At 37.5% G+C, this 14,897-nt stretch overlaps 1 protein-coding gene and 1 non-coding gene across 2 annotated transcripts in view; both read left to right on the forward strand.

Moving 5' to 3' along the window:
• The window catches only part of MARCHF1 (membrane associated ring-CH-type finger 1), a 73,367-nt gene extending 60,931 nt beyond the window's left edge, over window positions 1-12,436 (forward strand). Inside the window, exon 7 of the mRNA XM_053460029.1 lies at window positions 11,645-12,436. Within this exon, the coding sequence (XP_053316004.1) occupies window positions 11,645-11,940 (296 nt within the window). The 3' untranslated portion in view covers window positions 11,941-12,436. The remainder of the gene's footprint in view (window positions 1-11,644) is intronic.
• Window positions 4,538-4,667, forward strand: LOC128468539 (small nucleolar RNA SNORA35). Its single transcript, XR_008345860.1, has one exon. It is a non-coding gene; the product is annotated as a small nucleolar RNA SNORA35 (small nucleolar RNA).
• Window positions 12,437-14,897: the final 2,461 nt, after the last annotated feature.

The raw sequence follows: 14,897 nt of genomic DNA on the forward strand, positions 1-14,897 counted from the left end.
TGAAACAAATCTAAACTCGATGAAATACAGATGAGGATATCATCTGTACATTATTAATATACATTATGCATTGAGAATATGCGGGTCAATTTAGTACCACCTAGGCTTATCACTAGGGTGGTAAAAAAGCCATTCCAACAAATTAGTTTTGCTCTCTACATCAATGAAAAACATAATTAAATATCCTTGTCTGCATTGTGTGGTCTATGTAAATAAATATTGAAAAGAAAACGCAATGTTATGTAGGAGAAATAGCTAGGAAGAGTGAAAATGATTTACTATTTTCTCTTCTAAAGCCATGGCTTAATTTTAAATGTGCCATATAACAGATCTTCAGAAATAAGAGGGATGCTAAGTCTAGTACCGTGTACATTTTATACAAATCTACAAAAATTAGGAGGGACCCCCCAACAAAACAAATGAAAACGACAGCAAAGCGCTCAGAATTGTCTTTTGAATTTCGTTGTTTCTATCACTCACATACACTCTCTCTCATGCTCTTGTTTACGTTCTCTCACACTCTCATTCACTTACTCTTACATTCTCTCTGAACGTCTCCCTACTCTTTCCACTGACTGTTCTTGTGTCCCTGTCTTCATGTTGCGTCTCTTCTCTTCTTTCAATGTCCGCTGCTCCAAAAAGTGACCTCAAGGCGATTTTCTGCAAAAGGATGGAGCTTCAGGGTACATCCTCTCCCTGTTGCTCCAATCAGGGGAGAGGATTTTCTCCGAAGATCCACCATTTACTATTTTTTTTTATTATTGTCAAGGCCCCTGAGTGTTCCTTTTTCTGTTATATTATCTTCATATGACTGCACCAGGGTATTTATCCCCAATCATAAATGGATCAAGTTTGATATATATACATATAAAAAATGGAGGCAAAATGGAGAAATGAGGAACTGAAAATAACAATATGTGCAAAATCAGGCCTTCAAAATTCTGATCCAGGACTTGGAAAATATTGGTGACGACTGGAACATATAACCCATGAAAGTAAAGAAATCTTTTAGGCTTGTTTTTAAAACAATGTTTTTAATGTTTTAGAATTATTTAACAGCAAATAACAGTAATGTACATGAATTAAGCAGGTCCAAGTATCCTTCACGTATATTTATTACCATTAACAAAAGACACTGACAACTTTATTGGATTGAGAAGGCTTTGTTAACATGAAATAGAAGAATTAGTTAACATGAGTGGACAAATATCAATACACTTAAATGCCACAATACCACAAATTTGGGAAACTCTGGCAAACCTATCACCTACGGCTAACACCAGCCCTAAACCAAATGTTATTTTAACCCCCTAGCCGCCGATCACCAGCTCAGAGGGCCCACTGTACCAACTAATAAGTACCGCCACCTGCTGGATAGCCATTGAAGTGAGCCCATTACTGACGAAAACAATTTATTAACTAGGCCGGACCCACCCTTATTTATCCATCCCTTCACCGCCAATACACCAGCTGTGACAATACACCAAACCAACCCACCAAATAACAAAGCAGGGGCGGACGTGTTCAGTGTTCAGTTCAATGTTTAACTGAATAAAGATGATGAATCACTAAAGTCATGTAACATTTATAATTTAGCAGATCCGGTGGCCTTTGTTTCACTTCACTCATATCCTCTTACCCCTACCCTACCGTTTACAGCTTAACCCCTTCCTCGTCAGGCTGTACTGCCCCAGTCATGCAGCCCTTTTAACTATTTGTCTTCAGGGCTTTCAGTACATTTACCTATGCCGTGAATATCATTGTATAACATTGAGTTAATCTGCTGTAAATGTTTTCCCATTTTAAATAAATCTCAATAGATGTCATAGTCTGTAAGAAATGTTTTATTTTCTCTTTTTTATATACCAAAAATCAAAGGCGTTATAAATGTAGTTCTTTCCCATTAAATGAACAGTTGCATCAGGGCATTGCTACATTTCAAAAACATATCTGGCTATTAGACTAATAGCAATTGTGCCACGATATGCCAAAATGTTTACATAGCTGTTTTGCAATTCCTTTTTGTATATAACATGTAACAGTAGTTAATAATAATTTTGTTGTGATTTTGCATGTAAAGATGATGCTATACAAAAAAGCACAAGAAATATTCCTAATAAGCCCCATATACCTTAGCTGCTTTTCAACTTGCTGGCATGCCTATGGTTTCAATCCTCATATCAAAGCATTGCCACTCATAGCATGGGCAGCATAGCAGGAGTAACAAGGTGTCCCTGTCACTGCAGTACCGGGTGCAGTTGGAAAAAGGGTAGTGAAATGTCTTCCCACTACAGACTAACTCTAACTTATTGCGTAACCCTACACACTTACTCTAATATTATATACTTATGTATACATACACTCTCTCCACTAGACTTGTGCATTTGGATTTGTACAAATTGTAAATTTACCGAATTTTGGTTAATTTGGTGAATCACACAAAGCAAAAAGCTCTGAATCTTCATCCAAAATTCATGGGCCCACATTCACTCACACTCATTGCCAACCACTTCTGCTTCCTCACCTTCATCTTTTATTTTCTCCCTTCTCTCTTCAATCTTCTATCTTCATCTGCATCTCCACGGACATAACCTGGCGGAAACTTCTGCTGAAATGGTGGCGCTTGTAGTTGAATCCTCTACTCGATCCCCTAATTAGGGAGAGGATGTCACAGAAAGTGCCCTCATTTTGCCTAACTTGAACTAGGGTTATTATGGCGGTAAGTCTGGTGATGTCCTCTCCCCAATCCTCCAGTTGGCAGAGAGGACTTCACCAAAGGTGCTGTCATTTTACCTTAACTTGAACTTCAGGAGATGTTACTTTCCTGCAGAAAAAACAAACTCAAAAGTATCTCTTCTTTTTTTAGTCACTATACAAATTTATAACAAAAAAAGCAAATATCATAAAATGATTTTTCATCATTCACCTTAAATGTTGAAAAAAAACCCTGGATCAGCGCTCCTTGTTAGTGGATTTATATTTTAAGCACACTATTTTATGTGACAGCAGCTGCTTTTAAAAGACAGATGTAAAAATATTTTCATGCTGAGGACTTTTTATGATTCAAATATGATATCGATGTCTGCTTGGCTTGTTTCAGAATATAGTGGTTTAGTTATAGTATCATATAATATGAGTTTTGGTTGCTATGGGAGCTATTCCAATCCCCCTGCTGGCTTGGAAGCAGTGAGGTATAGTTCAATCATCTGCAGATTTAAGATGTGGGCTTCCAAGGCTTGAACTGGTAATAACAACATCCCCAATAAATAATTAAATACCAGATCTATATACACTATGTGACCAAAAGTAGATGGGCATCCCATCCTAATTATTGAGTTTAGGTGTTTCAGCCACACCCATCAACCCATTAACAGGGGTTTTAATCACTTAGGCAGCCATCTCCATACACAAACATTTGCAGTAGAATGGGTTGTACTGAAGAGGTCATTGACTTTAAGCGTGGTGCTGTCATGGTATATCACCTTTGTCACATGTCAGTTTGTGAAATTTCTCCCCTGCTTGATCTTCTCTGGTCCACTGTGCCTGCTATTATTGGGAAATTGAAGAGCGTAGCACCTGTCCTCTGTATCATCACTCACTTCAGATTTCCAAGCTTCGTCTGGAAGTTCACAAGCACTGTCTATCAGGAGCTTTATGAAGTGGGTTTACATGACAAAGCAGCTGCACACAAGCCAAAGATCACAATGCCAAGTGTCAGCAGGAGTGGTATAAGCATATTGCTATTGCACTCTGGAGCAGTGGAAACATCGTCTTTGGAGTGATGAATCACGCTTCACTCTGTGGGTTTGGATTTCCCACAAGATCTGGCACGAACAAGGCTATAAAAGGGGGAGACCTCAGCTCTTCATCAAGAGGAGATCTTGGCATTGAAGTTCAGGGACAGAAAAGAAATGTGCATGCTGAGCACCATCCACGATGAGAGGACTGTGGAGGTTTCTGTCCATGGCAGAGCTGGGGTCACTAAAAAGCCAGTGTGCATCAGGGCCTATAACAAGAACATGGGTGGAGTTGATCTGTCAGATCAGCTCCTACAGGCCTACCTCATTATGAGGAAGACAAAGGCCTTGTACAAGAGGGTTGCAATTTATCTCATGCAAATTGCAACCTACAATGCACAAAAAAGCCGACACTGGGATAAAACTGTCTTTTTTGCAGTTTCAGCTCCAAGTCATTTCGGGTATCTTGTACCGGGATGCACCTGGTCCCCAAGTGGTGATGGGAGCAAGCAGAACTGGGGCTACCCATTTTATTTTTAAAATCCCCTTACAAAAATGAAGCAGAATCCCCAAAAGAGATGCAGAGTGTGCTACAGTAGGGGGCAAAGAAAGGACACCACAGTTTGCTGTCCAGATTGCCCTGGAAAACCTGTACTTTGTGTCGGTAACTGCTTGAAGTTTTATCACACAGTTGCCCATTTTTTATTTATTTTTTTGTTCCTGCTCCACTTTTATATTTATTTATTTAAATTTTTTTTACATTTACTGATTTTTGCTCCACCTTTTTGATGAGTTTTTATTTGCTCTGACAAGTATCCCCTGTTTCTATTCCGTGGTTAAGGGTTCGCTTAACGGTGCTAGATCAAATCCGTTCTTGGAGAAAGGCCAGGCTTTCTTGTAACCGGCCCCTGCTGATAGTTGGGTACAAAAATTTTTTTACCCAGATGTAAAAATTCCAAGTTGTAAAACTGAATTGCTCATGTTACAAATGTGGACCTTTTGCCCTCAAACAATCTGACAACCCCATCCATGTGGGGTATCACTGCACTCAGGAGATGTTGCTGAACATATATTGGGGTGTTGTGTGCCTGTGACACATACCAGGAGCTGTAAATTCACACCTGAAGTTCAAAGTGTGTGGGGGAAAAAAGGGCTGGTGGTAGGATTAGTGCATGGAAAGGGTTAAACTAGCAGCATCTGAAATACCCTGGGGTGTCTAGTTTTCAAAAATATATGGTTTGATGGGGTAAATTTAATTTGCTGGCTTCAAAGATGGCCCAAATACCACATGGAGGCAGAATTACCAGATTCAGAGAAAAATGGTTTTGAAATAGCAAAACGCTACTTGTACTTATTGCCCCAAAGCGTGCAGAAGAAAGCAAAAAAACATAAAAACATTGTGTATTTCTAAACTCAGGACAAATAGTAGAATCTATTTAGCAGTTTTTTTCATTAGTTTTTAGGATGAGTAAAAGATTTTTCAAATAAAAGTGAGAATTTTTTTTTTTCTTAAATTTTTCGTCATTTTATTATAGGAAATTACATGATATGAAAAAAATAATGGTGTCTGAAGAAAACCCTTCTTCTCCTGAAAAAACAATATATAACTTGTGTGGGTTCAGTAAATGGGTTAAGAGAAAATTACAGCTAAACACGAACACCGCAGAAACGATAAAACAGCCATGGTACAAAAAATAAAATCAGCCTTTGTCGCGAAGGGGTTAAAGCATATGCGCCACACACACAGAGCACAAAGCGAACTCTTCCATCCATCATCATGTGCATTAACAAATTTCCCAGTGGACCGGCAGGTCTGTGGGCTGGCAGACCTATATTCGTGAGGTTTGGAGCTGCCGCACCGCGTCTGCCTCCCCCAGCCGCATGCATACGCACCGTGCCGCCCAGTGGCAGTGCCTGAGTGAGGCCCTTCGTTCCGGCCCTTTCAAGACATGACACTTAAGGGGGCGGGCTCACAGAAGAGTTCCTCGTGACGGGGAAAGGATCATCACGTCGGAAGAGAGCGGGAAAAAAGAAAAGCAAAAAGTATTTCCCCCACAAATAGGGGTTAGAGGAAAGGGGACCCATATTAAAGGGAGGGGGGTAAATTGCGTTGGGACAAAATTTAATAATAAAAAGGGCGTGGCTGGGCTTTGGGATTACAAAATCACTATAAACAGAAACAGGTGGGTTGGTGGCATCAATAGACAAGAGGGTGGTTGGGCATCACTATATGAATACAAAAGGGGAGGCTGGCTGGGGGCAACACCAAGACCTGGTGTGTGTTTGGTCATCTATTTCCTGGCACTTACCTTTCTGTAGGAATAAAATGTAACTATTTAATTTTTACTTATCCAGAGAAAACGCCCTCCTGAATTTGTAGTCACTTCAGAGGACAAAACTTTCTAGGCCCAGAAATCAATGAGAGGAAAAATAAAGGTATTTTAAAGTGTAATTTCCTCTATTTCAATATGCAGATCTTATCATAAAGGTATAGTCGCAAAAACTTGGATAGTGGTTGAGATCTTCAGAGTCTGTGAAACCCAATTTAATTGTAAGCCGTGATTTCATTCTGCTCTACAGGGGACAATTCCCGGTCCTGTACCTTAAGGAAGAACCTTTTACATACACACTGGCAGAACTGGAACTTTTTCATCGAAAAGTTTTTGCAGTAGCAACTTATTTTGGCCTTTTAACATTTTTGGTTTCTGGGATTTTAATACAAATAATGTGTTAAAAATGAATGATTTATAGTTATTTGGATGGCAAATAGTGTGACATAGTGTGAGGGCTGCGTGTGGGTACAAGAGAAGATAAAATATAATGGGCTGTTGTCCAAATGTTTCCAGGGCTGCTTTTCATTCCCAGTCTGGCCCTGCTACCCATAAACCTGGTCCCAAATCATCAAAATACCTTCATTGCACCTACAAAATTGTAATAGCTTTAATCTATAAACATTAAATGAACAGTGGCACAGTTTCATCTGAGACTCAAATTGATCAGAAAAAAATCTAATATTAAGAATTCATATATCTTTGGACATGCAATCTTCCAGATACCACTGGAACTCTTGCAGGTTAAGGTTAAATTATGAAATTTTATAATAATTTAACTGCTGAGAAAATTGATTTTGTAACTTCCAGAGTCTCTTCTGCAGCTTGCAAGTCTGAAGAAATATCTATTTTTAAATGTCACGCTTGGGAATAATTCAAAGTAGTGATCTTAAGCTTTTGAAATAGATGCTCATTCTTCTGTATTAAGTTGAAGACATGTCCATCCATACTAAAAAAATATATACATTGTGTGTGTGTATATATATATATATATATATATATATATATATATATATATATATATATATATATATACACACCATATGTATAATAGATATGTATGTATGGTATATAAATTCAAATAAATTGATATATAATCACATCACCAGATTCCATAGCAATACTACAATAAGCAAAAACTATCAGTAACATTAAAACTGACAATAACATACACATAGAAAACTATTAAGAGGTTGAAGGATCTGCTTGGGCAAGGGTGATTTAAATGAGGCCCAGGTGGGTATGAGGAGCCAATTGGCATAGTGGCACAATTTGGCAGCAGATTAGGAGTAATGGAAATTAAAGTTTGTGTAGCAGGAGTGTTCAGAATGGATTAAAAAGTGAAAGGCGGAAGAGGGGGAAGCCCATTTAGAGGGAATTTCAATATTATATGTATCTACATACATATTTGTACATATGATGTCCATTTGTAATAACAACACTAACAATGTCTACACTGTATGATCCTTTTCATGTTATTTTAATGGACAAAATTTGCTTTTCTTTAAAAAACAAGGACATTTTTCAGTGACTTTTAAAAGATTGTGTATAAACTGTAAACTGTGCTTTTAATTAGACTTGTGCATTCGTATTTGGGCAAACATGAAAACGAACATGAAGGGTGCGTTTTTGTTGTTCAGCCCGAATACCGAACAAACGAACATGGCGGCGGCAAAACTTATACCAAGACGAAGACACACAACATAAAGAATCTTCGTGTTCATCTTCGTTTATTAATCTCCATGGTCCCTTCCCCATCTAGCCTACCTTATCTACACAGCATCGCAGAAGTTAACGGGAGCGGAAATCCGTAGGTTCGCTGTCGGGAGTTAAAGGGCCGTGCGAGCAACTCTATTGGTCGCCTGCAGGGGCCTCCTCTGGCATCAACCAATTGGCCACCATGGCAAAGTATAGGAGACATTACATTTATTTATATAGCGTCAACAGATTCAGTTACAAGTTATAAAAGGTAGTGAAATTAAATGACAATTTAAAATGGCCTAACTGGTATGAAAAGAAGAGAAGGCACTGCTTTTGCAAGCTTATAATCTTGTCAGGAATAAAGAAAGGGACTGACTTCCTTTTTACAAATTACTCATGGGCTTGTAGTGACTCAGTGATGGGACTATAGAGCCTATTGTTGAATGATCGTGTTGTGGGCCTATCTTTTAAAAGGCATTGGCATCTCAAACACAAGCTGCCTAAAGATTGATGCTTGGAGTGTGCCTCTGCTCGGTTTACAATCACAATAAATATATAAATTGCAAGTCAAGAGAGGAGAAACAAAGAGAAGTGTGTGGCTCCACCATTATCATGCTATACGAGGAGTAGACAACATGCAAAGTATTAGAATGTAAAAAGAAAAATTATTTTGTAATTAAAACACCTTTTTACATTTACAGCATAACTTTCAGGGCATCAGCAATGCAAAAAAAGCTGAAGGGATTAACTCCAGAGCAATCAGTAGAACTATTTCTTTGCAGTTTGCTCCACATTACTGCGGGTATGAAATCTTTAGATTTTTTATTTAGGTCTAGACTTAAGATCTGAGATTTTTTGGACACAATTGTAACTATGAAATATGTATTCTTTTATCTTCTAAAAGTTTTATATTTCGGTGTTACTTATATATGTCAGTGTTAAGAAGGAAATATAATATTAAATCAAATATACTAGTGACATTTATAAACTAACAGGAGAAAAGACCCTTGACTCCAAGAAGAAAATGATGCTCTGAAAATACAGACTCGGCTCTGATATCCTCAGTATAACCTCTGATAAAACTTTAGAACATTTTTAATTGGCATCATATACTGTGCACCAAGAAGAGGAAGATGAAAATAAATTTCTTTTCCTTTTCTCTGTAAGATCTATGGCATCTTTGCTAAATCCCATTTTTACATAGGAACCAAAGCTACAAACGGCCCACTTGCTCTTTATTCACGCACACAAAGAGTTATGATAGTTGCAGCTTTTTATCCCTGTTAGTACTTTGGGACCCACTTTAGTTCCCACTTTGGAACTACCAATTTGGCACATGGAGGGTTGAACAATAAAGAAATAGTTCTGATGTTCATCTATACTGTTACAGCGTATTTGTTCATTTCAGAGATCATTTGGTTTTCCCCTCTTGTATGTCGAAATTACACTTTTAGGGACCAATAAATTGCTCTCCTTTTTAGCTGCCTTACTCTCATCCAATTTGTTTTGCAGTTGGCTGTGAAAATGGACTTCAGATCATCCACTTATAATGAAATAGAGTAACCCTTTAATCTAGTTTTTGTAGAACCTGGATCACAGAAAATTTGCACTGAATGAAAAGCATCTATCCTATTGTAACAACACTGTTTTTGAGTCAAATAATATGCAATAGCAATGCCAGAGTAGATTTTTTTCCTCCATGTATGAAGTCTCCTTTTAAATCATTATTTGTATGCTGCAGTCTAGATTACATAAAGATTTATATTTTGCAGTAACAGGTCAATAAACTGGCGTGCCTTACCGCTATGAAGCTTATTAAACGAAGTTACATGGGGTGTTTGTTATTTCCTTTTTTTTTACTTTTGGTTTATTATTAGAGAGGACTGTACATGATATTGAAAATGGCATACAACAGATATTTTTATGATATTTGCTTTTGATCCAGTCTTACAATCCTCACATAACCTTTAAAATACTGGACAGACCTGGGTAGGAACCAGGCAGAACATCATCTTAGAAGCCATATAAGATGATACAAAAAAAAAAAGAACAGGTCATACTGAAGAAACCAGTGATTTCAAGTATGTGAAATTTCTGCCTTGCTAGATCTGCCCTGGTCAACTAGAATTATGCATTCGTATTTGGGTGAACATGAAAACGAACATCGGTTGATGCTAGAGGAGGCCCCTGCCGGTGACCAATAGAGTTGTTTTCACGGCCCTTTAACTTCTGATGGCGAACCTATGGATTTCCGCTCCCGTTAACCCCTGCGATGCTGCGTATATAACGAGAGCTGTAGGTTATCTGTCAGGAGTTAAGGACCTTTAACATCTGACGGCGGTATTAACCCCCTTCTACAAAAAACAGCAAGAAAACGAAGAAAAAAAACAAACACGAAGAATGTAAGAATATGAAGATTTTTTTCCCCACGAACACGAAGAGTTGGCCCCCTAAGTCTAGTAACAACAGGTTAGCCATGAAGTGATAGAAGGAAAACAGTGCACTCTCATAAAGCGGACTGTCAAGTGCTGAGGCTCATAAAGCGTAAAAATTGCCAGTCTTCTGTAGCAAACTGGCTCTGGAAGCAACATCAGCACAAGCCCTGTGCATTGGTAGTTTCATAATGTGGGTTTCCATGGCCAAATAGCTGCACAAAACCGAAAGATCACCATGTGCAATGTGAAGTGTCAGCTGGAATGGTGTAAACCTACTGGAATGCACAGTACCTACTGTGAAGTTTGGCGGAGAGGGATAATGGTCTGTGGCTGTTTTTAAGGGTTTGGGCTAGGCCCATTAGTTCAAGTAAAGTGTATTGTTAATTCTACAGCATACAAAGGAATCTTAGATAAGGCTATGCTTATAACTTTGGGGAAGGCTCTTTCCTGTTTCAGGATGACTGTGCCCTTGTCCACAAAGCAAGGTCCATAAAGATTTGGCTTGAGTAGCTGAGCGGCCTGCACAGAGCCCTGACATTAACTCAATTGAGCAGAATGAATTGGAATGCCGATTGCAAGCCAGGCCTTTTCACCCAACATCAGTGCCTGACTTCTCAAATGCTTGTTTGACTGAATGGACACAAATCCCCCCAGACACACTCCAAAATCTTGTGTCTTGTGGAAAGCCTTCCTGAAAGAGTTTTGGCTGTTACAGTGGCAAAATGTCCCAACTTCATATTAATGCCTGTGGTTCTGGAATAAGATGTCGAACAAGCTCATACAGGTGTGATGGTCAGGTGTCCAAATACTTTCGGTCATATAGTGTATGTTTTACTCTTGCTCCCACATTAGTGAATAAATCTCATCATTTTTATGGGATTAATTAAATTGATGAATTTTTGAAATTAGTAATTAGAGCTGTAGAGTTTTAATTTAGATTAAAGAGCTTCAAATAAAGTAAATTTTTCACATCCATAAGGGTAAAATTGCATTATACCTCTTGAGAAAAGGTAAAACACTAGCCTTGAAATGATTTTATGGATTATTACTCAAAATGATTGAGTTCTGCCATGGTATCTCAATAACATTTTTATTTTAAAAGCAGAATTTTTCTAGTTACATACTTTAGCTTTACAAATGCAATATAAATGCACATCCTACCAAAACAATCCATCAAATATGAAAAATAATGGACATGTGCTAAGCACAAAGACATTTGTCATTTTATTCTTGGTATACAGAAAATAACTTTAAACATATAGCTGCAGAAGTCTTTGGCAATATAGTTAAAGTACAGGTCATTGTGTCTGTATGTAGCAATCCAAAGCTTAGTTCTCTCTGCAAAAAGAACTTTAGTGTCTTTGTTATTTTCTGTATAATTGTACTATTGGTACATTGTGGGCCACTCTAATTTATGTTTTATTTTCCCTTTCTCTCACAGGTATACTTGAATGGCCATTTTGGACCAAATTGGTGGTGGTGGCCATTGGATTTACAGGAGGCTTGGTCTTTATGTACGTTCAATGCAAAGTTTATATACAGTTATGGAGACGGTTGAAGGCTTACAATCGGGTAATCTTTGTCCAGAATTGCCCGCACACTGCTAAAAAACCAGAAGAAAAAAATTATACAAATCCAAACAATGAACAAAAAAATACTGTAGTGGCTCCCCCGTCACAGACAACAACCACACAATCGTGTTCTGAGGCAGGTGTTCCTGGAGTTATGCCTGTTTGATGAATACAGTACAGTCATTGTTTAAATAATGTATTTCAAGAGATCTGAGCTTAATGCAGCTTCATTGAACAGATATAATCATATACTCAAGTTTTTTTTTTTATCCTCTCAAGAAATAAGAGTATTGGAAGATATAAAGTACCAAGGTAATACAGTAATCATTGATCTTGCAAAGTGTTATTGTGAAAGCGCAAAAGAACAGAATAGAGTGACTCAATAGATCAAGAGCATAATTACATGGATTTTAAACAGTATAGTAGTCTGGATTGAATCCTAGAGACTATCTATATGCATTAGATAACCTATTCTTTCATCGCCTCCTTTCATTGTCATTTTTCTCTCTAGCCCAATATGTCTTGGGCTCAATTAATATATTGGACTCAATGGAATGAACTAAAATACTATTGCAAAAAAGCACATATTCACTTATGAGAGATTCGGTTCCCAGGACACAGACAAGTAACATGCCCTAATTGCTCAAATTTACACACAAGTGTAGTGATGTAAATTCTGAATTTTCTCATAGGAAATCCTATGTTCAATTTCTAATTACTGCCAGTTTCAGCAGATCAAAGCAAACCTCTGGGCAGACAATAAAGATCAAATTAGTTGAACAGTTAGCCTGAAGTAAGCTAAACTTGCCAATAGAACATGTGTCCAGATTCTCTTCATACAACCTGACACAGGACAAATACAACCTTTAAATATATATTTGTGTTTTGCAGTAGTACATGAAATGTGAAATGTGATATATGTATAATTTAATAATTTTATTTTAGTGTAATAACTTAACAATAAAAGTAAATCAATACAAAAATGAACTCACAAGTCTCCTTGTTACACTGCATTCTACCACCAAACCTAGGCTCTACTGCTCCCTTAATGCACTTGTAGAAACAGAAACAGGTTGACATTCTACCAATACACCAGTGTTCCCTGGTACATGGAACAGTAAATCGAGAACTAAAATAATATTTTGGCTACTTTTTTTTTTAATTATGATTTTTTCTAAAATATGTAATTTTTTTCTTTACCTGTGCTTTTTGTGTTATGAAGCAGGTAAACAGTAATATTATTACACAGTATTAAAATGATCAAATTATACATTAGTGACTACCTTAGGCATTGTAATGTTGCATTAATACACATGTAGTTCCTACACTGCGATTGATGGAATACACCAAAAGGAATGATATGCAAACCCTTGACATAATATTAGTGACTCCAACTGTCTTACAGGGAAGGTGTATTTCTAATTCATGTTAGTAAAAGAAAACAAGCACAGTTTTGTTTAATTAATAACATTTAGGAAGGTATTATTGTGAAGTTTAGTACTAATTTTATTGTACATTTTGACAGTCAATTCTACATGTATGAAGGTAGTGGGGACCGTGCTAACCCCAGAAACAAACCATTAACCCTTTTTCCCTAAAACCCGAAACCCACTAAATAAAAGGACACACCACAACATTATGGATTAAATGCCACAGCGTTTATTAACATAACATAAATATGCACTGTGCTAGCATAACCTTTATTTACAACCTTTATAAACAACCATACATTACAGAAACAATAAATAACACATATAAACAAATATACATCCAATATAAACAAATCACATCCCAAATAATACAAAACTCCTAACACAGTGCAAAATTAGCATCGTCCTTGCCGGCTCCCTCTAACATCGGTTACAACCACACAATAAGATGGAACTCGCCTCCCCTCGTCCAACAATACTGACAGCTCCCTCCTCTGCCCACAATCATGCTAACCACCAGCCGACCTTCGGTGGGCACGTCCAAGGTCATTGACCACACCATACCAGAGGTCAGGGGAGGATTGAGCCCTACTTCTCTTCCTTCACCAGCACAATAACCGTATCGACAAGGACACACCAAGGATACACCAACCGCCTGCTGTGAAAAGGAAAGAAAAAACTAAACGTTAAAGACCGAAAAACAAACAACAAATAAAAAAGGGGAGGGCGGGCGGCAGTATGTGATTGCTGGCCGTCCCAAAGTGGCAATGACCAGGGTCACAGAAGGGTTACCTTTTATCTCCTCAGGGCCCCCCCCAAATTTACATACACCAATCACATAGCACTCACACACACTCATACATGCTCCCTGTACATTCAGCTACGCTAATTCCCAGGGGCCTTGTTGATGAAAGGAGAGCATGGAGATCAAAGACTAACGTATAACTCTAAAATACATACTTAACAAGTATGAGTTGAGAGCAAGAATAATCAAACACCCGCCTATTTCAACAGCAGAAACAGGATCACTACTTCATTTTGCAATTGTATATCTATTATCAACAGTGTTAATTATTCTGTATTGAAGCACAAGCAAAATGCGAACGTTCCTAAATAGTGCTAAGAATATTAGTGCAATATGTGTAGTAGTTCAACTTTTATTTATTTGAGGATGAAAAATGTTTTGCACACAGTATTTTCACAGTTTATTGTATTTTAAGTAAAATCAAGAGTTGAATAAGGATGTTATCGTGTTATTATTTCTTGTCTTGTATTTGATACGGCATACTGTACTGTGAGTGAGCAAGGAAGTTTCCACACTATTACAGGGAAATGAATAAAGCCAATGGTAACTGGATGTGCTAATAAGTGTAATGTAAATACCATCAGTTGTATTTATTTCTAGATACCAGTGATTACAACATCACACATTTAAGAGCTTCGAGCAAATTTTCACTTTGTGGTATAAATATACAAGTTGGGCTATAGTGGTGGAATTCTACCAATCACACTGTTCTAAGTTGACTCCTAATTGTCCTAATCATGTTGGCTACTTCAATGATAAACATATTGGATAAATTGTTTACATTAAAATGAATATAATTCAAGATGGAAAGTACTCAGGATGGATTGAAATGTTGGTAAAGTTGTAAGTGTATGCGTTTATAAACACAGATTCACACTTATGTATGTA

This window comes from Spea bombifrons, chromosome 1, assembly GCF_027358695.1.
Source record: "Spea bombifrons isolate aSpeBom1 chromosome 1, aSpeBom1.2.pri, whole genome shotgun sequence".
Lineage (NCBI taxonomy): Eukaryota > Metazoa > Chordata > Amphibia > Anura > Pelobatidae > Spea > Spea bombifrons.